Raw genomic sequence first — 23,869 nt, 5'->3', positions numbered from 1 at the left:
TGAGAAGGGAGCATGCTGGGGGCTCTATATGGGCCCACTTTTCTTCCATCCGACATGGTCAGCAGCTGCTGCTGACCAATCTGTGGAGCTGTGCGTGCGTGTCTGACCTCCTTCGCACAAAGCAAAAAACTGAGGAGCCCGTGGGAGCACGGGGGGTGTATAGGCAGAAGGGGAGGGGCCTTACACTTTTAAGTGTAATACTTTGTGCGGCCTCCGGAGGCATAGCCTATACACCCAATTGTCTGGGTCTCCCAATGGAGCGACAAAGAAAGATCTATTTCTTCACATATTACATCCCTGCTCCTAGCCACCAACTGAGGTATGTGTGATACAGCTCAGTTGAAACACAGGTCTCAGGATCTGTATGTCTTCAGCTGGAAACAAATAAATACATGACTAAGACTGGCTGCTATTTTAATTCTATCAGTGACATCATTTTATCTCAATCTCAGAGAACCCTTTTAAAGGACAGTTTGAGCAATGCTTTTGCCATGCTGATCGCACTGACGAAAATCATCAAGATTCGCTGATGGCAAATCCCTTTATAACTGCTGACCAATGACATCTCTGATGCTCAACAGGAGACAAGTGATGCTGCAGGCCATGGTAACACGTTTAGGCCACACAGGCTGCTCACATAATAGGAGCGATATGTGGCCTTTTGTTATGTAGAAAAACAGCTCCTGGAACACTGCCATATACTCTTATTGAGACCGCTTCATGCTGTTACCCACATCATCTCCAGAGAGCATGCCAAGGTGTATAAGGCTATATGCGCACTAGAAAGTGACTTTTTATTAAGAAAAAGTCGGACCCTGTGAAAGAATCCTGCACCCGCGGCACAAACCGCAGTAAAACTGCACCCTCGTTTTTGCAGCAATTTGCCGCTGATTTGCCACGCATTTTCCGCAAGTTCGTCCCCGCGGATTTTTACCATTATCTATGGCAAAAACCGCAGAAGGTAACTGTGGAAAAGAAGTGACATGCTCATTTTCTCAAGAATTTCTGCAGAAAGAATGTTCTTGAGAAAAAAAAAAACGCAATGTGCACACAGCTATTTTTTTTCCCATAGGTTTTGATGGGAAATGTCTGCAGAAAGGTTACAAACATTTCTCAAGAAATTTCTGCAGCAAAACCGCAGGTAAAACTGCAGTGTGCGCACAAGGCCTAAGTGTGTGCATTACTAAATAGAGCGGTTATACACACACACACACACACACACACACACACACACACACACACACACACAGGTCAGCTAGGATGCATAGGTTTTGAAACACATGCAAGTAAGATTTGTAAAATGAGCAGCTTTTTGAATGACAGCAGCTGATAGCTGGGGTGAGTATTCATAGTAATCCCCTCCCCCTGTTACTTATGCTAATTGTATTATGAAAATCGATTTACTTTGTGACTAAAAGGACCTGTGCTGATGTCATACCCATATAATCAGAAGGGGAGGGGCCTCAGCCAACATAGCTGATACCAGGAAGCAAAATGTTTGTTGGCTGAGGCCCCGCCCCTTCTGGTCACATGGGTTAGACATCAGAACAGGTCCTTCTAGTCACAAAGTAAATCAATTTTATAAATAGAATTTGCATAAATAACAGGGGGAGGGGATAACTATGAATACCAAACCCAGCTATCAGCTGCTGCAGCCATTTAAAAAGCGGATTTTACAAACTTTACTTGCTTCTTTTTCAAAACAGATACATCCTAGCTGACAACTAATGGTATGTAGAGAATCAGCCTGATAGTGCCAGTATAGCACTGACTTTAGGTTATATAGGAAAATCCTGGTGATTGGTGCGCTTTAATAATGAAGTTTAAGGGTAAAGGAGCCTGGCTTTCCCATTTTTGATAGGATATTATTAGGTGACACTTACATTGGTGCCGCTTTCAGTTTCATATCTTATGGTGAAGTTCACACTCATGCTGGCGTGTGTACAGGTAGTGTTAGATCCATCTTTTACTTGCACTTCAAAAGCCTCTGTTGTCATGAGCCCTGGTGAAGAAAAAACCAAACATGTCAATCACATGAGAATCAGATTAATTAGCAACATCCCTAAGTGCTCAGTCTACGTCGTCACCCATTCCTACACCTCAGTATACAGACGAAAATGAATGAAGTTTTGCAATGGAAGAAACTGACCTGACCTAGAAGTCTGAGAAATGTGGATGTGATCAGTCCTAAGGCTGCTTTCACACTACGTCTTTTTAACATGCGTCCTGAACGTTTGTTTGCTGCAAAAGCGGATCCTGCTTTTACAGCAAAAAACGCATGCAAACGCATGTGTTACTTTGTAGGATCCTGTCACTGGATGTTTAGGGGCGGGCATTGGAGTCATGTGATCGGAAGTGAGGGGAGCTAAATGTGCCAGACTGGGAGCCGGCATCTGACAGCTGCGAGGCTCGTAACCAAGGTAAACATCGGGTATACTTGCTTGGATACCCGATATTTACTTTGGTTACAAGCGTCTGCAGCTGCTAGGAGCCGGGCTCCCTGCACACGTAACCAACGTAAACATCGGGTAACTAAGAGAAGTGGTTACCCGATGTTTACCTTGGTTACGAGTGTCCGCAGCTCTCAGGTGGGGGAGAGGGAGGGGGAGAGAGACAGAGGGAGGAGAGAGATAGACTGATCACGGAGGCTGGCTTCTGGGCATGCTCAGTAGAGCAAGCAGGATCCTGTCTATCAGCATGCCAGCGTTCACATGCGTTTGCGTGCTGTTTAGTCAGGATCCAGCAATTTGCAGTATTTGGACGCAGCTCAAAAACGCTACAAGTAGCGTTTTTGAAAGATGTTAAACTGCAAGTCGCTGGATCCTCACTATAACGCACGCAAACGCAGGTGAACGCATGTTAACGCGAGTCCATTGCAAATGCATTGAAATGAAAACGCATCTGCACTGGATCCGTTTCTGCGTTAAAAAAACGTTCAGGACGCATGTTAAAAAGACGTAGTGTGAAAGCAGCCTTAGCAGTATGCAAACAGTGTATTCACAAAAGGAGAACACCCCCCACAACTATACATATTAAAATGCTTCTATTTCATCTATTCGTCGTTACGTGTTTCACTTTCCAGATTTTGATAACCTGCTGAGCTATAATGGCTGCAGCTCCACCAAGGGTTGCCAGTGACTAATCACCGATCCAGGAGCTCATCAGTGTTGGGCCTGAAGTGCACAGCAGAGCAGTAATCTCCAGAACCCTCTATAAAAGCTGCGCCTGAGCTAAATGCTGAGATGTTCTCTCTAAAGGAGGCGCACATCATCAACTTCAACAAAATTAGTTATACCGAGAAATATAAATATAAATATATATATATATATATATATATATTTATTTATATATTAGGAGAATTTTCAGCCCTTCCCCCTAATAAGACTTAAGGGAGTTTGTGCCACCTAACCTGAAAGAAGAGGGATTCCTGCTTTCTTTTCCGTGCACCGATCAAACATTTAGCCATCTCAATTGGGTGAGCTGGACTTTTTCTATATACTGCTAACCTGAAAGAAGTATGATGTAGGGGCAGAGACTTCGATTCCAGCGATGTGTCACTTACAAGGCTGCTTGCTTTAGGTTTTGATAAAATCACTGTTTTATCAGGAAATTGACTAGAGGATTTGTAAACCTGCTGCCATGTAGTCCTCCATATATTTCATGAGCTCTACATAACCACACCAGTGATTGGCAGCTTTCTGCCTCTGCACAGTGTACACAGAAAGTGTCAATCAGTGGTGTGGGTGGGGTTATACAAGGCTCAGCATTCAAAGAACAGGTTGATCTACAGATAAAGGATTTTATAAAAACTGCAGAAAGCAGCCCAGTAAGTGACAAATTGCTGGAATCCGGGTCTCTGCATTTTGCTGCTCTCAGATTAGGTAAAAAAAAAAACAAAACCTGACAAGTTTCAGTTTATGAACATACAATAAGCCGGCCTCTGAGAACACATGAATCTGCTGAATCTGTGTGCAGGCATCTTGTCCCCAGCGTACGAGGACACCCCATTTCTTCCCAGTGATATCAGGAAACCAGGCACCTTCTCAATGTAGACACTTTCTTCATTAAGCGTCATACACTTCACATGCAATTAACAAACCAGAATAAACTTATGGCCACTGCATGGACTGAACCAGCACGTGGGCTCACAAAGTGTATGTGCAGCAGGATTCATACAGATGTCCTGTGGATATGGCATAAATATTAGTGGAGGACACACCTTTAGGTCACGTCTGCATCAGTAATGGGGGTAGGTCACTACTGGACAAACTCTGAATAGGACTAGCCTTAAGAACAAAAAGAAAGAAAAAAAAAAATGTAAAACTGCATACTTACCTCCTGGAGCAGACAATTCTAACTGAACACTTAGAGGCCTTGTGCACACGCTGCAGTTAATCGCATTTTTTTTTTTCTTTCAAATTCTGCATACTTCTCCTGAAGCCAGCAAAGTATGAAATTTCTGAAGTGCTGGGCAAATGCTGTGGGGTTTTTTCCTTGCAGATTTGGGGCAGATTTTGATGCAGAAAGAACCTGCAGCATGTCAATTATTGATCCGGATTTGCAGTGTTTTTTCACTCATTAAGTTTAATAACATAATGAAAAAAAAAAAATAAACAAAAAAAAAATCCACAGGTGTGTTCACACTGCATTATTGGTGCTCTTTGCAGCATATTTTAACACACAGTCCTGGCCCCCTGTGCCGGCGGCCAGCTGCCCCCCTGTGCCGGCGGCCAGCTGCCCCCCTGTGCCGGCGGCCAGCTGCCCCCCTGTGCCGGCGGCCAGCTGGGACACTTGCTGCTCCACCACACACACACTGGAGCTGCTGCTGCCAGCACAGACCTGCGCCGCCAGTATTGACCAGTCGCCACTGCCTCCTGTGACCCATCTCCACCACCGCTGCTGCCCCCCCTCCAGTAACACAACACTGGAGTATAATTTGGACTCCATTTTTTTTTTCTAACCTTTTGTAGCTCTATTTAGGGTGCATTTTTTTATTTTGATCTACAGGCTGGAGGTAGAAAGTGGAGTGGGTAACACCTTTGAATATTTTATGTGTGCAGGATTTATTCTGTTTGGGCTTTTTATTCACCTCCAATAGTGATCCATTTGCAAATAATGCAGAGTTTTATATGAATACATTTCCCAAATGAACATGTAACTTCTGACTTCTCTACACTGAAGGCAGCATCCACTCCTGGTTTTCTGCAGTCATCCTTGGGAATAACATTGTTGGGCTGAAGGATTTGGATTCAGAATCAGAACTCCTGGATGGTGATTAGTGTAATGCAATGTCGTCAGAGGTGTAAAAACACGAGAAAATGGCAGCAACTGATTGACACGCAAGCATTTTATCTGTGCCAAGCAAAAATTAATATAACCCCTGATAATCTCCAACCAGAGCATTTACAACCATAAACCAGCCACTTGATCTGTTGCCTCCATCCCTGGCAGCATTATCACAATCTATGTGGAAATCCAATTTACAGTAATTTTTGCACAGATTGATGATGATAACATATTGCAATATTTTTAAGAATGCAGTGTGCATTATGATGCATGGACTTTGATCAGGAAACATTATAGAAAGTGAGAAATAACCAAATAGGATCATTTTACACTAAGTTAAAGAATTAAAGCCTATGGATCACTACATATACACACTGCATCACGATCAGCCATGTGCAATTTCTTTCCTTAGAGAGGGTAGCTGCTGTGTTTCAGAAATTAGACTACAAAACTGATCAGAAGCTGTGTAGTGCCCTCCCCTGTTATATGTTTTATTTATATGACACCTGACGAGAGAATGCAACACCAGCGCTCATTTCTAATGACCCATGAAGTGGCGTTGGGTTACACCAGCCTGTGCTGAATGAAACCTCATCTCCAGCCATCCCCCAGACGGCAGCTCGCCCTATTGTCAACCTTCATTAGTAAGATCTGCTTTTTATAATAGAGACCAAACACAAGGAGCTCAGTATTAGGACAGATTTTATCTTCATAGGGTTTTTGTTTTTTTTTTTTTTAAAACCAATTTGTGTAATAAACAAAAAACTTATTGGTGGATATTCTAGATTTGGCAAAACCAAAGGGATGTTAGGATGCATCATAAACGCTCAATAGGTGCAGAATATCGGAGGTGCCATGGCTGTGATTCGTACCCATTGTCAGAAAAATCATAAAATTGTATTTTTAATTGTGATATCATTGATCCCTCCCAACAGGAGAGCGGGGGATGGACATTACACACCACCACATTTGTCTTCTGGATGGAATAAGAGACACCACATCTGTTATGGAAAGACACTACTTATTACTTTTTTGCCCCCCACAGATGGTACAACTACACCTGATCCCTTAAATCTTCCAACATAATTACCAGACGTTATCTATAAAGTTCATTTTTACCCCAAATTGTATTTTAGGCAAGTGGTAGGATGTAAACAACAAATGTGACTGGAAAAGTCACCAGTCTAGTTAGTTTATAAATATTTGGGCCCATGTAGCTAATTGGTGACCTTCGCATTTTACCATTACAGTTAAATAAAATTAAAAATTAACACATGCCCTGAAGTAAATAAAATAGTACATGTAAATAACATCGGGTACTTAGTCAACACAGTTTTGATTAAAAAAAAAAAGAAAAAAAAAAAAAAAGCGTAAAAGAAATCCCACCGAGACAAGGTGTACCCAGTCCGGATGGTCCCCAAATCTTGTAGTTTACCTCTCCATGTGTCAGCTGACCTTAAAGTAGACAGGGGCAAATTAGGAACCAGACCTGTATTACACCTGCCCATGGAAAGCTATATAGACCAGATGGACAGCCCAAAAAAGAGGGAGCCCGCACAGCTTAGGCTGCTTTCACACCTCCGGTTTCTGCAATGCGGCACAATCCGGCACTTTGCAGGAAAATCGCAACCGGTTTTTTTTTGCTGCTGGTTGCGTTTTTTCTGCATAGACTTTAATTAGTGCCGCATTGTGCCGCAAGGCCTTGCGTTCCATCCGGTTTTTGCCGCATGCGGCAGATTTAGCCGATGCGGCGGCCGGATGGAACGTTGCCTGCCACGTTTTTTCGTGCGGCAAAAAAAACCTCTTCGCGCTGCATTCGGCCGATGCGGCGCATTTTTCAATGCATGCCTATGGCGGCCGGATGCGGAGCGATGCGGCAATAATCGCATCCGGCCGCCGCATGCGGTTTTTGCCACTGCGCATGCTCAGTAGCATGCCGCAAGCGGCAAAAACCAGACTGGCCGCAAAGTAAAAACTTATGCAAAGGATGCGGTGTGTTCACCGCATCCGTTGCATAGCTTGCACAGCCGGATTGAGCCGCAGAGCTCAAGCCGGATGTGTGAAAGCAGCCTTAGCCTCCACCTTCCTGAACAATACAGCCTGAAGTCACACAGCATAGAGGCGGTCAGTGAAGCAAGAGGAGGCAGTATGTGGCAAGGAATAGAGCTGGAGTGACGGAGGCTTCAGATATGCAAATTACACTGAACAACTATTTGTAGATCAATTCAAACGCTGATTTCTCAGTAACGAAGAATGGAATGGCCATGTAAAGGTATGACAACTTGTTTTTTGACAAAGCAACATGCACATAAGTAGTTTGATGTGTGGCATCCCACTGACAGATTACCTTTAAGCTGGCTATACACAGACAGGTGACAGATGTCTGTCACATACACATGTTTATTTGACTTCAGCAGTGGTTTTCTCCCTCCCCATTGAAATTCAACTACCCAACCCTTCTCTCCTTCTAAAATGACCTATCTGGGGAGTGTCAGGAAGCCCCCATTAACATCACATGGGCTTTTATCTAATGTTTATGGGGTCTTTAGAGCAGAGTCCTGAGACAAATAGAATGTGTCAGAATTTCACAAGTTGGGTTTCCCATAAAGCAGACAGACAAACCATAAGGTCACCATGCACAATGCCAGAACTTGACTGGACCTCACACAACGGGAAAGATCAGCCTCACTTCCCTGCTCGTAAGGCATATTAGCAAAACGGAATATGGCAAAAGCCTGGAAAACCAGAGATGGGTGTTGTCATTCGGTTTACAGGAGGAGGAACGCTGTAGGACATTTTGCCATAGCTTGGCAAGCAAAACTAAGAACAAAACTTATCTGCTCAAAAACAACTGCTGTCCATCAGCAATGGACCTCTTTACAGAACACATTCTTCACCTTTATGCCGATTCAATTACTACGCAATTTACATGGAAGCACTTAAAGCCATAATCAGGGCCGGCATAACGGAGGGGCAAACTGGGCATTTGCCCAGGACACCCAATTCATTGGAGGCCCTCAGCGTCTACAGCTGGAGCTACACTGATGTAGCATCCAGAATTCCATGCAAAGAGTCGATCCAGCACAGTTCCAGTAATTAAAAATAAATATCCTTTATTTTGACTGCGGATGCAACCTTGAATCACATATTGGAGGGAGGTGTCAAATTTGTTTCAAAGAAAAATACCACACTGGGTGCGTTATTATCCCCCAGCGATCATAAAAATAAATCAAAGAAAATGGATAAATCGAACTGGTTATCAGTGAATGGTTCATATAAATGTGGTGGAAGAACCTGTGGTTTATGCAAATATGTCAGTAATACAAAGAATGTTTTATCATATACTAATGGGAAACAATTTGACATCCAAACAATGATAAACTGCAGTTCTACAAATGTTGTGTATGTAATCTCCTGCACTATGTGCAGACTGCAGTACATAGGTCACACCACTAGGACACTGAGAAAAAGAATAGCGGAACATGTGTACGATGTCCTAAATAAATCAACCAGGAGTCCTTCAGGAGCCTCCCAGCATTTTCTCAGTGTCCACGGGGGTGATTTAAGTAGCTTGCAGGTGAGCGGCATAGAGAAAATACTGTTACCTAGGAAGGGAGGAGATATAAAAAGAATGTTACAACATAAAGAGATAAAGAAGGGAATTTTGTTACTTACCGTAAATTCCTTTTCTTCTAGCTCCAATTGGGAGACCCAGACGATTGGGTGTATAGCTACTGCCTCCGGAGGCCACACAAAGCATTACACTAAAAAGTGTAAGGCCCCTCCCCTTCTGGCTATACACCCCCCGTGGGATCACGGGCTGATCAGTTTTAGTGCAAAAGCAAGAAGGAGGAAAGCCAATAACTGGTTAAACAAATTCAATCCGAAGGAACATCGGAGAACTGAAACCATTCAACATGAACAACATGTGTACCCGAACAAACCAAAAATCCCGAAGGAAACAGGGGCGGGTGCTGGGTCTCCCAATTGGAGCTAGAAGAAAAGGAATTTACGGTAAGTAACAAAATTCCCTTCTTCTTCGGCGCTCCATTGGGAGACCCAGACGATTGGGACGTCCAAAAGCAGTCCCTGGGTGGGTAAATGAATACCTCAAGTTTGGACTGTAAAAACAGCCCTTCCCTACATGGAGGCAACCTCCGCCTGCAGGACTCATCTACTTAGGCTGGCATCCGCCTAAGCGTAGGCATGCACCTGAAAATGCTTGGTGAAGGTGTGCAGACTCGACCAGGTAGCCGCCTGGCACACCTGCTGAGCCGTAGCCTGGTGCCGTAATGCCCAGGACGCACCCACGGCTCTGGTAGAATGGGCCTTCAGCCCTGATGGAACCGGAAGCCCAGTAGAACGGTAGGCTTCAAGGATTGGTTCCTTGATCCATCGAGCCAGGGTGGATTTTGCAGCCTGCGACCCCTTGCGCTGACCAGTGACAAGGACAAAGAGTGCATCCGAGCGGCGCAGGGGCGCCGTGCAGGAATGTAGATTCTGGGTGCTCTACACCAGATCCAACAATGCAAAGCCATTACATATCGATGAAATGGAGAAAAGGAAGGTAAGGAGATATCCTGATTGTGATAAAAAGGGGATACCACCTTAGGGAGAAACTCTGGGATCGGGCGCAGCACTACCTTATCTTGGTGAACACCAGGAAGGGAGCTTTGGATGACCGCGCTGCTAGTTCGGACACTCTCCGAAGAGACGTGACCGCTACCAGAAAGGCCACTTTCTGTGAAAGTCGAGAAAGTGAAACATCCCTCAGAGGCTCGAAGGGCGGCTCCTGGAGAGCAATTAATACCCTGTTCAGATCCCATGGGTCTAACGGCCTCTTGTACGGAGGGACAATGTGATAACCCCCCTGCAGGAACGTGCGTACCTGAGGAAGTCGTACTAGGCGCTTCTGAAAGAATACCGACAGCGCTGCGACTTGTCCTTTAAGGGAGCCGAGCGACAAACCTTTTCCCAATCCAGATGCAGGAAGGGAGGAAAAAGGAGACAATGCAAATGGCCAGGGAGACACTCCCTAAGCAGAGCACCAAGATAAGAATAACTTCCACGTCTTGTGGTAGATCTTGGCAGACGTTGGCTTCCTAGCCCGTCTCATGGTGGCAATGACGTCTTGAGATAATCCTGAAGACGCTAGGATCTCGGACTCGATGGCCACACAGTCAGGTTCAGGGCCGTAGAATTCAGTGGAAAAAACGGCCCTTGGGACAGTAAATCTGGCCGGTCTGAGAGTGCCCACGGTTGGCCGACCGTGAGATGCCACAGATCCGGGAACCACGACCTCCTCGGCCAGTCTGGGACGACGAGGATGGCGCGGCGGCAAGCGGAGCTGAGCTTGCGTAGCACTCTGGGCAACAGTGCCAGAGGTGGAAACACATAGGGTAGCTGGAACTGCGACCAATCCTGAACTAGGGCGCCTGCCGTCAGAGCTCTTTGCTCGTGAGACCGCGCCATGAAAATCGGGACCTTGTTGTTGTGCCGAGACGCCATTAGGTCGACGTCCGGCATCCCCCAGCGGCTACAGATTTCCTGACACCATTCTGGGTGCAGAGGCCATTCCCCTGCGTCCATGCCCTGGCGACTGAGGAAGTCTGCTTCCCAATTTTCTACGCCCGGGATGTGAACTGCGGATATGGTGGATGCTCTGTCTCCCACCCACATCAGAATCCGCCGGATTGCCTGGTAGGCTTGGCGATGCGTGTTCCGCCTTGGTGGGTGATGTATGCCACCGCTGTGGAATTGTCCGACTGAATACGGATCTGTTTTCCTTCCAGCCACTGCTGGAAGGCTTGCAGGGCAAGATACACTGCCCAGATTTCCAGAACATTGATCTGAAGGATGGACTCCTCTGAAGAGAGTCCTTGACCGTCTGAGAAGGGAGACGTTCCTGTCTAGGGACGTCGACTCCCCAACCCATTGGCAAAGCCTGTCCCATTGAAGTGGACGCAGATGAAACTGCGCGAAAGTGACTGCCTCTGCATGAGGCGTCTTAAGGGGTGTGACTGGCCTTGAAGGAGAGACTGCACCCCCGTCTGTAGTGAACGCTGCTTGTCCAGCGGAAGCTTCACTATCGCTGAGGGAGTGTGAAACTCCATGCCCAGATATGTCAGTGATTGGGTCGGTGCCCGATTTAACCTTGAAAGGTTGATGATCCACCCGAAACTCTGGAGAGTCTCCAGCGCCACGTTCAGGCTGTGTTGGCATGCCTCTTGAGAGGGTGCCTTGACAAGTGGATCGTCCCAGTAAGGATCACAGAGTGACCCTGAGAGTGCAGGACTGCTCCCACTGCTGCCATGAACTTGGTGAAAACCCGTAGGGCTGTCGCCAGACCGAAGGGCAGGGCTACGAACTGAAGATGCTCGTCTTCAATAACGGAACGTAGCAAACGCTGGTGCTCTGGAGCAATCGGCACGTGGAGATAAGCATCCTGATGTCTATTGATGCTAGGAAATCTCCTTGAGACATTGAGGCAATGACGGAGCGGAGGGTTACATCCGGAACCGCCTGGCCTTCACGTGCTTCATGAGCAGTTTTAGGTCCAGAACGGAAAGGAAAGAGCCACCCTTTTTTGGCACCCCAATCAGATTGGAGGAAAAAACCGTATCTTGTTCCCGAAGAGGAACAGGGATTACCACTCCTTCTGCCTGCAGAAGAGCATCGGCTCGGTGGGGGGGGGGGGGGAAGTTCTGAAGAATCGAGCCGGAGGACGAGAACAGAGCTCTATCCTGTACACGTGAGACACAATGTCTCTCACCCACCGGTCTGTGACCTGTGGCAGCTAAATGTCGCCAAGCGGGAGAGTCTGCCACCAACCGCGGATGCGGAGAGAGAGAGCTGAAAGTCATGAGGAGACCGCCTTGGTAGCGGTTCCTCTGGCTGCCTTCCTTGGGCGTGATTGAGCCCGGCCGGAATCTGAGCCCCTCTGAGCCTTTTGAGCCCTTTTGGACGAGGACAATTGGGACCTGCCCGAGCCTGGGAAAAACCAAAATCTCGACTGTCCCCCCAGGACAGCATTACTAGGGTAAGTCGCAATGCAGACATTGCGAGGTTAAGGACACCACCTGCGGCACAGATGTACATGTGCTCAAGACCAGCTGCGCAAGACCAGCTGAAATAGCTTAGAGTGCCCATACGGCTGCGAATGCCGGAGCAACCGACACGCTGATAGCTTCACAGACAGATTTCAACCAGAGGTCCATCTGTCTGTCAATGGCATCTTTAAGTGAAGTCCCATCTCCACTGCAACTATGGATCTAGCCGCAAGCCTGGAGATTGGGGGATCCACCTTTGGACCCTGGGTCCAGCGCTTTACCACGTCAGGGGGAAGGGATAACGTGTATCCTTAATACGTTTGGAGAAAACGCTTATCTGGTAAGCGTGGTGTTTCTGAACTGCTTCTCTGAAGTCAGCGTGGCCAGAAAAGTACTCAATATACGCATGAGATACTGAAAAAGGATTTCTCCTGCTGTGAAGCTGACTCCTCCACTGGGGGAGCTGAGGGAGAAATATCCAACATTCCATTGATGGACGCTATAAGATCATTCACTATGGCGTCACCATCCGGTGTATCCGGATTGAGAGCGGTGTCAGGACCAAAGCCCTGATCAGCTACGTCTGCCTCATCATACAGAGAGTCCTCCTGCTGGGACCCTGACCAGTGATGAAGCCGAGTGCCGCACCCAGCGAGCTAGCTTAGGCTGTCTGGGACTGCCGTCCGTGTCAGAGCCTTCACCCTGGAATGCCTGGGACCCCCCCGGAGCACTGAGTGCATTCCAAATGAGGGTGGCCAGGGAGCATTAATCAAGATTGCTCATGGCCTGTCTGGACTGCAAAGTCTCTATCCCATGACAATCTATCAGCCGAAACTGCAACTCCGTCCCTGTCCCTGGACAGGGTTCACAGGTGGTTCCTTTGGCCACCTCTAGTAGAGACCCCGGCTGACCAAGTGCTACAGGGGAGCATTGCACACAATGGGGGTCAGTGGAACCTGCCGGTGGAACAGTATCACATGCAGTAAAAGCAGCATAGAAAGCCTGTGTTGCTTTTTTGCTGCTGTATTCTAACCATCTATGCAATGTATAGCATACAAGCATAAACACTTCAGCACATGCAATACAAGCAGCATAGAAAGCCTGTGCCTTGGCACCCTTGCTTTTTTGCTGCTGTTGTCCAGCCATCTAGGAGAATATAGAGCGACCGTACAGTGCAATGTATAGCATACAAGCATAAGTACAAATGAACACTTCAGCACATGCAATACGAGCAGCCTATAAAGCCTGTGCCTTGGCACCCATGCTTTTTTGCTGCTGTTGTCCAGCCCTCTAGGAGAATATAGCCAAGAGTAGCGACCGTACAGTGCAATGTATAGCATACAAGCATAAGTACAAATGAACACTTCAGCACATGCAATACAAGCAGCATAGAAAACCTGTGCCTTAGCACCCTTGCTTTTTTGCTGCTGTTATCTCGCCATCTAGGAGGGCATATAGCCAAAGATAGCGACCTACAGTGCAGTGTATAGCATACAAGCATAAAATACAAATGGACACTTCAGTATTTAGTGGGGTCAGCACTTCAGGTGCTGCTTACCGCCCGCCTATAACGCGGGTGTGCGGTCGCCAGAGCCCTGTGACTGGTTGCCCAGAGCATGTCTCCGTTCCCCAGCTCGGACTGCGTGCAGGAATGGCTGCCGGCGTCCTGTGAAGAGGGGCGGGCCGTGGGCGTGCCCCAGACAAGAGCGGGAAACTGGCGTCCCACTGTGTCCAGTGAAGGGGGCTGGAGAATGCAAAGCAGACTCCAGCCCTCGGCGCTGACTGTCTGTACAGCGTCCCGCCTCTCCCCTGACTGGCAGGGCTGGAGGCGGGAACGAAACGAAAACTAGGCCGCAAAGCCGGGGACTCGAGTAATAAGCGCGGCCGTCCATGTGCACGGCCAGCGCGGAAGTCCCCGGCGCACCACAAGTCCCAGCCGCGCCACAATGTAAAAAACACCCAGCAGCGGCCGGCGCGGCAGTTCCCAATACATAAAGTCACTCAGCAAAGCTGCAGTGAAAAATAGCACGAGCGCTCCGCGCTGTTACCCCCGGCGCACTAACACTCCCAGCAATGCTGGTGTGTGTGTGCGCGCTTGCCCGGGGACACAGAGTACCTTAATGTAGCAGGGCCTGTCCCTGACGATACTCAGCTCCATATCCAGCAGGTTCTCTGGGTCTGTGGATGGAGCCCGGCCTCAGTGCCTGGAGACCTGTAAGATCCCACTTCGCCCAGAGCCCTGAGGGGGGATGGGGAAGGAAAACAGCATGTGGGCTCCAGCCTCCGTACCCGCAATGGGTACCTCAACCTTAACAAACACCCGACAAAAGTGGGGTGAGAAGGGAGCATGCTGGGGGCCCCATATGGGCCCACTTTTCTTCCAACCGACATAGTCAGCAGCTGCTGCTGACTAAAAACAGTGGAGCTATGCGTGGATGTCTGACCTCCTTCGCACAAAGCTTGAAAACAGATCAGCCCGTGATCCCACGGGGGGTGTATAGCCAGAAGGGGAGGGGCCTTACACTTTTTAGTGTAATGCTTTGTGTGGCCTCCGGAGGCAGTAGCTATACACCCAATCGTCTGGGTCTCCCAATGGAGCGCCGAAGAAATGGAAACAAGGGTTCCTACAGGACTAAATATAAGAAATGATATAATGTATTTTTATTGAGAATTTATCTGTTGCTCACTTATTTGGTTGCACTTATAAATGTGGATTAATTGGATTTTTGCATATTTAAATTTTGTATTGATTGCTGACATCATATCCTGTGCCATATGTTTTTAGTCTGGATTCATTGTGAGATGTGTTGAGACTGAGTAAGGACAACTAGTCCGTAACACGTCCTCCTAACATGGCATAATGGATTTTTAATTTTTCTTCAATAAAGGATATTTATTTTTAATTACTGGAACTGTGCTGGATCGACTTTTTGCATGGAATTCTAGATACCAAGGGAGCTGGCTGACTCCAAATGGATCCCTGCACGGTGAGATTGTGGTCTCCTAAAGCAGTGAGGTGAGCTGGACACACCCTTGTATATACTGATGTAGCATCCTATGTGGAGACTGCATGAGGAGTTTTGGTGACATCTCCATCATGTGAACTTGAAGCCACAGGTCTTCTACTCTTCCGATCTTAAGGACCCTTGGTGACATTACGATCATGCAACAGGTCATGACAGTTGGATGGGCTTGAAAATGAGATGGAATGGTGGTAAGAACATGCGTGCTTGAGACTTTCTAGAATATATGGCTCCTCGTGGTATATATTGACACCTGCCATATAAATAAACCACAAATCAGAAGTGGGTGTATGGGACGGACTCATGGGGTGAACCCACCGCATACTTGGTGGGTAATGACTGTATTACAGTCAGGACCTGCCTCTAACAATCGCAAACCTGTTAAACCTGGTATCATTACCCTGTTACATCCCGCTGTCAAACTCTGACAATGTCATCACCAGCGTCATTCAAGTACCCGCCCATAATCTCGCGCCTGTGCAATACGATCACCGTCACTCGCAATTTGAACTGTGCTCAGTCCCGCGATACTGCCACTGGGCATGCGCAAGACTTCAGGAGCACTGAGTAACATGAGAGCGGCGGCGTCATCTGTCAATCAACACTGGGGGACGGCAAACAGCGGCAGGACGCAATACAGCCTGCCCTCGTGGCCAGAAAACCTCATTACCATACCAAAAGGGAAGATTTTATAAAGTGTTTATTTAGGTCTGAAAGGGGGGCCAGTATGAAGAGGAACCTTTCTAGAATCCAGCCCAGGAGCTGAAGAAGGGGATTCTTTTAGTTTAATTGCGAAAATTCAGGCGACAGGTTCCCTATAAAGAGATGACAAAGGAAGTTTGAAAGACGTCACAACTTTACCTCACACTGCTCCATTTCTAAGAAGGCACAAGTGTGAATGATATCGACTCCTGAAGACTCGCAGGGTTTCCACACTTGTAGGTATTAGGATTAGTGATGGGAGCGTGTGCTCATCACTGAGTTACTCAAGCGAACATCAGGATGCTCCAATGCGACTTGAATCTAATGGAAGTGAATGGGAAACTTGATCATCTGTTTAATAATGCCTAAGGATTGATTGCGTAACGAGCTGTGGCGAGAGCGCTCGCTCAGCGCTTATTAGAATAGATTAGTCCTTACAAGCATAGGTGTACAGCGGGTCCTTCATGGTTTCCTGTCCCCAACACTTTATTCCACATTTCTAAAGGCAGACACTATTTCCCCATGTGCACCACACAGGCCTCCAATTCCCTCCTGCTCTCTATGGGGCCACGGGTGGATGTGTGATATATCTGCACGCTACTAATAACCCAGGTGAAAGGGACATAGGTGCTCCTACCAATATAGTCTCAGGAAAATTACAGCAATATCCAACAGCGCCAGTCAGGCTGCCTTAATGACTGGCCTTAATGGGTGCTCAGGTTAGAAGTATTTGTCACCCATCCACACCATGAATAATAAATATCAGATGGTTGGGGGTCCGATTACCGGGATCTGCACTGATCACCACCTCTGTGTACCCCGGCCCCCTGTGTACACTGCTGAGGAGGAACTGGAATGGCCCTGCTGAGCCAGTCTATGGCACTGACCAAGCAGACCCGATCGCAGCAGTAGCCACAAGGGCTATGGCCTTTAAATGGAGCAGTATGTCATGTGGCTAAGAGGAACAGTTGTAAATGGAGAGGGGGTCTAGTTGTTACCAAAATGTTTATTTTGGATTCCAAACAACTTCATAATAAATATTTGAAATTATTTTCTAACCAATGGAGTGCCCAGTATCGCTGCACATTATGGGTGTGGATCCGGCCTGTGCACCACCAGCTGTAGAGGAGCGCCTGTTACTTCATGACATGGAGGAAAGCGTCTGCCTGTAACATGCACATTTGGCTCCTAGTTTCACCCTTGTCATTGTATTAGGCTAAGTTCACATTTCCGTTGTTTTGTATCAGTCACATGCGTCGCTTGACGCATGTGACTGATGCGCTATTCAACGCTGTACAACGGATGACAAAGAACAGAATTCTTTGTCGGATTCCGTTGTGTGCGGGGTCGTGGCACTGAGGACATCAGTGCTGCAGGGACTGCAGGACAGGTGCGTATGTGTAATATATATATATATATATATAGAGACACACATATATATATACATACATATATATACACACATGCTGAATGTGGGAGGGGGCGGAGCCGAGCGGGGGGCGGAGCCAGGCGCTGAGGATGTCAGTGGCAGTGCTGCGGTCTGCATGGCTGGGGCCAGGTGTGTGTGTGTGTGTGTGTGTGTGTGTGTGTGTGTGTGTGTGTGTGTGTGTGTGTGTGTGTGTGTGTACACATGCGGAGTGCAGGAGGGGGCGGAGCCAAGCGTAGGCGGGGCCAGACGAGGGTGTCCGTGGCAGTGCTTGTCTGCATGGCTGGGGACGTGTGTGTGTGTGCGTGTGCGTGCGTGCGTACACACGTGTGCGTGCGTGCGTACACACATGTGCGGAGTGCGGGAGGGGGCGGGGCCGAGCGGGGAAGTGTCGGCCTCCCTGCACACGTAACCAGACTAAATATCAGGTAGCAAAGCACCCGATGTTTACCTTGGTTACCCAATATTTACCTTGGTTACGGGCCTACACCGCTTAGCGCTGGTTCCTTGCACCGTAACCAGGGTAAATATCTGGTAACCAACCAAAGCTGGTGACGTGTGCAGGGAGCCAGAGAGCATGCGCAGCAAAATCCGACGGATCGCGCTGCTCAAAAAACGTTACATGCTGCGTTCCTCCCGCCCGGCGGTCAGTCGTTCCACGACTGATCAGTCAGGCAGAGGGTGCAACGCAGCATCATCAGTCACAATACACTGCTCATACAAGTCTATGGGAGCAACGGATTCCGTTGTTTACAAGAGCAGCGGATTGTGACTGATACATTTTAGCGGAAATGTGAACTTAGCCTTAGGTGAAATTAGCAGCACAGGAAACCTGCAGGATTAAAGAACTGCCCAAAATCCACACAAGTGTTTTCTGCAGTGTGAATGGAGCTTTGTAAAACCTCATTTATATTAAATGCACATTGATTTGAGTTTTGGTAAAATCCTCACTAAAATTCTGCCAAGTTACGAAAATGGCCTTAAGCTGGCTGTACACATGGTGGTCTGCGATCCCTCCTGACCCCCCATAAACAAGTGCTCAGCGCTTATGGATTTAGCCAAGGGAGAGGAAAACACAGGCACTCCCCCTCTGCCCTAACAATACAAGGACAATTGATAAAAACCAAACTGCCTGATCCTCCCCAACCATCAAGTATCAGGTAGAAGCCCCCCATACTGATCGCTGGGTCAGCATCCTTCCTGCTATGTGCAGGGGGCTGGAGGACACCGATTCCTGGCAGCCGCTCATCACCCCTGACATTACAGGGAGGGTCCAGAGCCCCCCATAAGCCAATCTCACTGGAGTCAGCAGGTTTGGCTGCTTTACCTAATGTGTATGGGACCTGTAGATACTAAGCTCTGGCATCGGCTCATCTCCCCTGAGAACACGCAATGGCAGCTGAAATCCAATTGTGTGATCCTTCACTGCCCTTATATTGGGGGAGTTAGGAGACCCCCATAACATTAGATGGCCGGGGGACCAGACAGAACATGTAGATCGCCGCATACATCTACAGTGTATAGCATGCCCAAGGAACAATGGATCCTTCAAGGGTGCAGCCAATTTCCAATGTGCTGCTCCAGCAAGCGGCTTCCCATATATCAGGGGAGAGTAATGACCCCACCTGGTGGCACAGCGACCCTCACCTGGCGGAGGGGCCGAGCCCCCCCCGCAGCGACCCTCACCTGGCGGAGGGGCCGAGCCCCCCCCGCAGCGACCCTCACCTGGCGGAGGGGCCGAGCCCCCCCCGCAGCGACCCTCACCTGGCGGAGGGGCCGAGCCCCCCCCGCAGCGACCCTCACCTGGCGGAGGGGCCGAGCCCCCCCCCGCAGCGACCCTCACCTGGCGGAGGGGCCGAGCCCCCCCCGCAGCGACCCTCACCTGGCGGAGGGGCCGAGCCCCCCCCGCAGCGACCCTCACCTGGCGGAGGGGCCGAGCCCCCCCCGCAGCGACCCTCACCTGGCGGAGGGGCCGAGCCCCCCCGCAGCGACCCTCACCTGGCGGAGGGGCCGAGCCCCCCCGCAGCGACCCTCACCTGGCGGAGGGGCCGAGCCCCCCCGCAGCGACCCTCACCTGGCGGAGGGGCCGAGCCCCCCCGCAGCGACCCTCACCTGGCGGAGGGGCCGAGCCCCCCCGCAGCGACCCTCACCTGGCGGAGGGGCCGAGCCCCCCCGCAGCGACCCTCACCTGGCGGAGGGGCCGAGCCCCCCCGCAGCGACCCTCACCTGGCGGAGGGGCCGAGCCCCCCCGCAGCGACCCTCACCTGGCGGAGGAGAGCCCCCCATAGCAACCCTCACCTGTGTGGTGTCCGATACCGTGACAGGGCATGAGCTGAGGATGGCCAGCAGCACATAGAGGACCCTCACACTGACCGCTGCCACTGTTGCCTGCACCAACTGACCTTTCTGCACTGCAGGCCTGACACCCCAGAGGGCGCCACCCCGTGCTCTCCAGCACGGCCCCCGGGGCTCTCCAGCACGGCCCCCGGGGCTCTCCAGCACGGCCCCCGGGGCTCTCCAGCACGGCCCCCGGGGCTCTCCAGCACGGCCCCCGGGGCTCCCCCTGCCCTCACCCCCTTCTGTACGTACCTAGGCCGAGCAGGCAGAAGAGCAGACCGCGCAGGAGCCGCTCCATCCCGGCTCAGGCCCGCACACCGCAATGGACACTGTCAAACGGACGGCGAGAACACAGCCTGTCACATGACACGCCGGCCTCGCCCACCGCCCCGGCGTCCGCGCTGTGTTTATGGTTCGCGTCAGACGTAGATACGAGGGCGGGAAGAATCTTATACAATTGTTGCTCTCAGACCTCACAGCTCAGTGACAGCTCTACCTGACATATTCCTATCAGTGTTGTGAGCATAGTCACATATTCCCAGCCTATATTATAATTTTTTTTATCGCTACAAGTGGTTACCGAACATCTGAAGAGGAAATGCGGGAGGCAACGGCAAACAAAAAAGTAGCGGCCGGCGCCGCAACTGCTGAGTCAGAAGAGCTTGTGATGAGCGCGGTGTGTGACAATAGCCGCGGCCGGGCGAGTGCTGCGTCTCCGCGGACTGCGCTGTCCCGTGTGATCGATGGCAGCTCGGTTTTCCGGTTTTGTAGTGGCCACCATTTAATAATAATAATAATAATAATAATAATAATAAAAAAAAAAAAAAAACGCTCCTTTGTGGAGTTTTTGTACTCATTTTGGGAAAGTTTTTTTTGCCTGAAATTTTTTTTGCAGCCTTTTGATTGAACAGTGCTCATCAGGCATTTTTTTAACCCCTTCACCACCGGGCAATTTTTCTGTTTTTCGTTTTTGTTTTTTTCGCTCCCCTTCTTCCAGAGAGAAGCAACTTTTTTATTTTTCCATCAATCTTGTCATATAAAGGCTTATTTTTTGCAGAACGAGCTGTACTTTTGAGTGAAACCATAAGTTTTACCATATAGTTTACTGGAAAACAGCAAAAAAAAATCCAAATGCGGAAAAACAAAAAAAAATAATTTTTGGAATATTTTATTCACTGTGTTCACTATATGGTAAATCTGAGGTGTTGGTGTGATTTCACACGTCGGTATGAGTTCGTAGACACCAAACATGTATAGGTTTACTTTTATCTAAGGGGTTAAAAAAAAAAATCACAAGTTTGTCCAAAAAAAAGTGGAGCACTTTTTGCGCCATTATCCGCCACCCGTAGAGTTCTCACTTTTCGGGATCTATGGCTCAGTGACGGCTTATTTTTTGCGTCTTGAGATGATGTTTTTAATGATACCACTTTTGTGCAGATCCTGCGTTTTGATCACGTTATTGCATTTTGCGCAAAATTTGCGGCAACTGAAAAACGTAATTTTGTCGTTTGGGAATTTTTTTGCGGCTACACCGTTTACCGATCACGTTCATTTATTTTATGTTTTGATAGATCGGGCATTTCTGAACGCGGCGATACCAAATATGTGTATATTTTTTTAACCCTTTCATTCTCAATGGTGCGAATGGAGGGTGAATTGAACTTTTAAGTTTTGTTTTTTTTATTTTTAAAACTTTTTTAAACCTTTTTTTTATTTTAGTAGTCCTTCTAGCGGACTATAAGGCCCTTTGCGCACTGGAAAAAGGAATTTTCTTAAGAAAATTCCGCAGGCACTGAAAGATTACTGCACCCGTCAAAAAAAAATGCACTGAAATCCGCATGCGTTTTGGTGCGGTTTTGGTTTTTCCGCGGGTTGGTACATGTGTTTTATTGCAATAAAGCACATTGAGGAAAAAAAAAAAAGGTAATTTCCTTCTGATATAGATAGATAGAGAAATAGATCAGGGCCGGCTCCAGGTTTTTGTGGGCCCCTGGCGGAAGAGTCCCAGTGGGCCCCATCTACACTCAGACACAGATACGAACACGTACATATACATATTTAAAGACAAACTCACAAAAATACATATAAACAGACAAATCTATACAGTCATATACACTTACAGACACACAACTCTGCTACATACAGACAGACAAACACACAACTCTGCTACATACAAACACACACAACTCTGCTACATACAGACAAACACACACAACTCTGCTACATACAGACAGACAAACACACACAACTCTGCTACAGACAAACAAACACAACTCTGCTGCATACAAACACACACAACTCTGCTACATACAAACACACACAACTCTGCTGCTCTGTGGGGCACCCGCGGCATCGGCGGGGCCAGCACCCGCGGCATCGGCGGGGACAGCACACGCGGCATCGGCGGGGCCAGCACACGCGGCATCGGCGGGGGGGGGGATTGGCAGGGCATACATCTGGGGTGGTAGAAGCAGCTCACCGGGGCCCATAATGGGGAGGCGGGGAGGGCACTTACCCGATTAGGTCACGGTGGAGAGGGGGCCCACACAGCGCCGGACAGAAGCTCGCCTCCTTCATCTGTGGGACTGAGAAGGCGGTAGCTCCGCCCACAGATGAAGTTCAAACCAGGATGTCTGCGCGCCTTAAAGTGACGGCGCCGCAGATTGCTGCCGAGGACTGCGGTCCCCAGAACTCGGCCTGGGGCAGCAGAACTGTAAAGGCGAGTGGGCCCCGGCCAAGGGACAGGAGAACTGACGAGGCCGAGTGGGCCCCCCCGGCTCTCCAGGGCCCCGGCATTTGCCCGGGTTTGCCGGGTGCTGACGCCGGCCCTGAAATAGATATATAATGGATAGATAGATAAATAGATAGATAGATAGAAAGAAGGATAAATAGATAATGGATGGATATATAGATGGATAGATAATAGATAGAGTCCCTGTGAGGACACTGCAGTTCTCACGGTCGGTACTGTGTTCACATTACCGACCGTGAGAAATGACCTGTCGTTACCTCTGCAGGCTTGTTACGGGGCTGCATCGATTACTGTGTGTTAGACGCGGCTGGATCAGTCTGTAACCGTCGTGGGACCTGCGTGGATTACGCCGGAGCTGTGTGTTGGGAAGGGTTAATAAAGGGGTGAAAATAAAAGATTTTCCGGTGTGTGTGTTTATTCACTTTACTTACGGGTTAATCATGAAAACTGTCTCATAGACGCTGTTATGATTAAGCCTGGACTTAAATGGCAGCGATTCACTGCCGTTTAACTCCTTGTTACTTGGATTGCCACCGCATCATGGCAATCTGGAAGAGCCGGGGACACTCCAGGACTGTAACATAATGGATGCGACAGTCCCGGGGCAGCTGTCGGCTGATATTCTCGGCTGCGGGAGGGGGGGGGAGGCATTAACCCTGCCCCTCGCCCTCCCCAGCCTGAGAATACCGGGCCGCCGCCGTGTGCTTACCTCGGCTGGACGGTAAAAATACGGCGGAGCCCGCGTTTTTTTTTGTTTTTTTACATATATGTACGTTTGATTTCTATGTGTATTCTATATGTCTGTGTCTGTGTGTGTTTACTCTGCTCCGCTTCCTCTTCCTGTCAAAATGACATCACTTCCCTGCAAGACGCAGGCAGTGCTGAACATTATGTCCTGAAAACGCGAAATACCGCAGGGAATAACGCAGGAAAATGCAATGAACCGCACAGAATTTGCTGCCTGCGTTATTCCCTGCGGGATTTCACGATTACATTACAGTCAATGGAGGGAAATCCCGCAGCTATCTGCGGAAAAGAAGTGACATGCAATTGTTTTTGCTGCGGGAATCCCGCAGCAAAACATGCAGCTGTCAAAATCCGCCTATTGCGCACAGGATTTTTTTTTTCCCATAGGATTTGCTGGTGAATCACTGCAGAGATGTTATGAACATTTTCTGCCGCGAAGCATGCAGCAAAACCGCAGGAAATCCGTGGGAAAAAACCAGTAAGTGCGCACAGGGCCTTAGAATTAGCAGTATGATCACTTGTTCATTTCTGTAGATCACAGCTACAT

At 48.7% G+C, this 23,869-nt stretch overlaps 1 protein-coding gene across 3 annotated transcripts in view; it reads right to left on the bottom strand.

The window, feature by feature from the left end:
* Positions 1-20,210, bottom strand: part of LAMP2 (lysosomal associated membrane protein 2) — a 91,374-nt gene extending 71,164 nt beyond the window's left edge. For 2 of the 3 annotated variants that reach the window (XM_075323902.1, XM_075323901.1), the window contains exons 1-2: positions 20,076-20,210; positions 1,884-2,002 (exon numbers count right to left, since the gene is read on the bottom strand). In XM_075323902.1, the coding sequence (XP_075180017.1) occupies positions 1,884-2,002; positions 20,076-20,121 (165 nt within the window). In that variant the 5' untranslated portion in view covers positions 20,122-20,210. The remainder of the gene's footprint in view (positions 1-1,883; positions 2,003-20,075) is intronic. The other variant, XM_075323899.1, reaches the window with a different exon arrangement.
* Positions 20,211-23,869: the final 3,659 nt, after the last annotated feature.

Source organism: Anomaloglossus baeobatrachus, chromosome 9 (assembly GCF_048569485.1).
Source record: "Anomaloglossus baeobatrachus isolate aAnoBae1 chromosome 9, aAnoBae1.hap1, whole genome shotgun sequence".
Classification (NCBI taxonomy): Eukaryota; Metazoa; Chordata; class Amphibia; order Anura; family Aromobatidae; genus Anomaloglossus; species Anomaloglossus baeobatrachus.
Note: the sequence above shows the minus strand (reverse complement) of the source record. Positions and strands in the feature narration are given on the sequence as shown.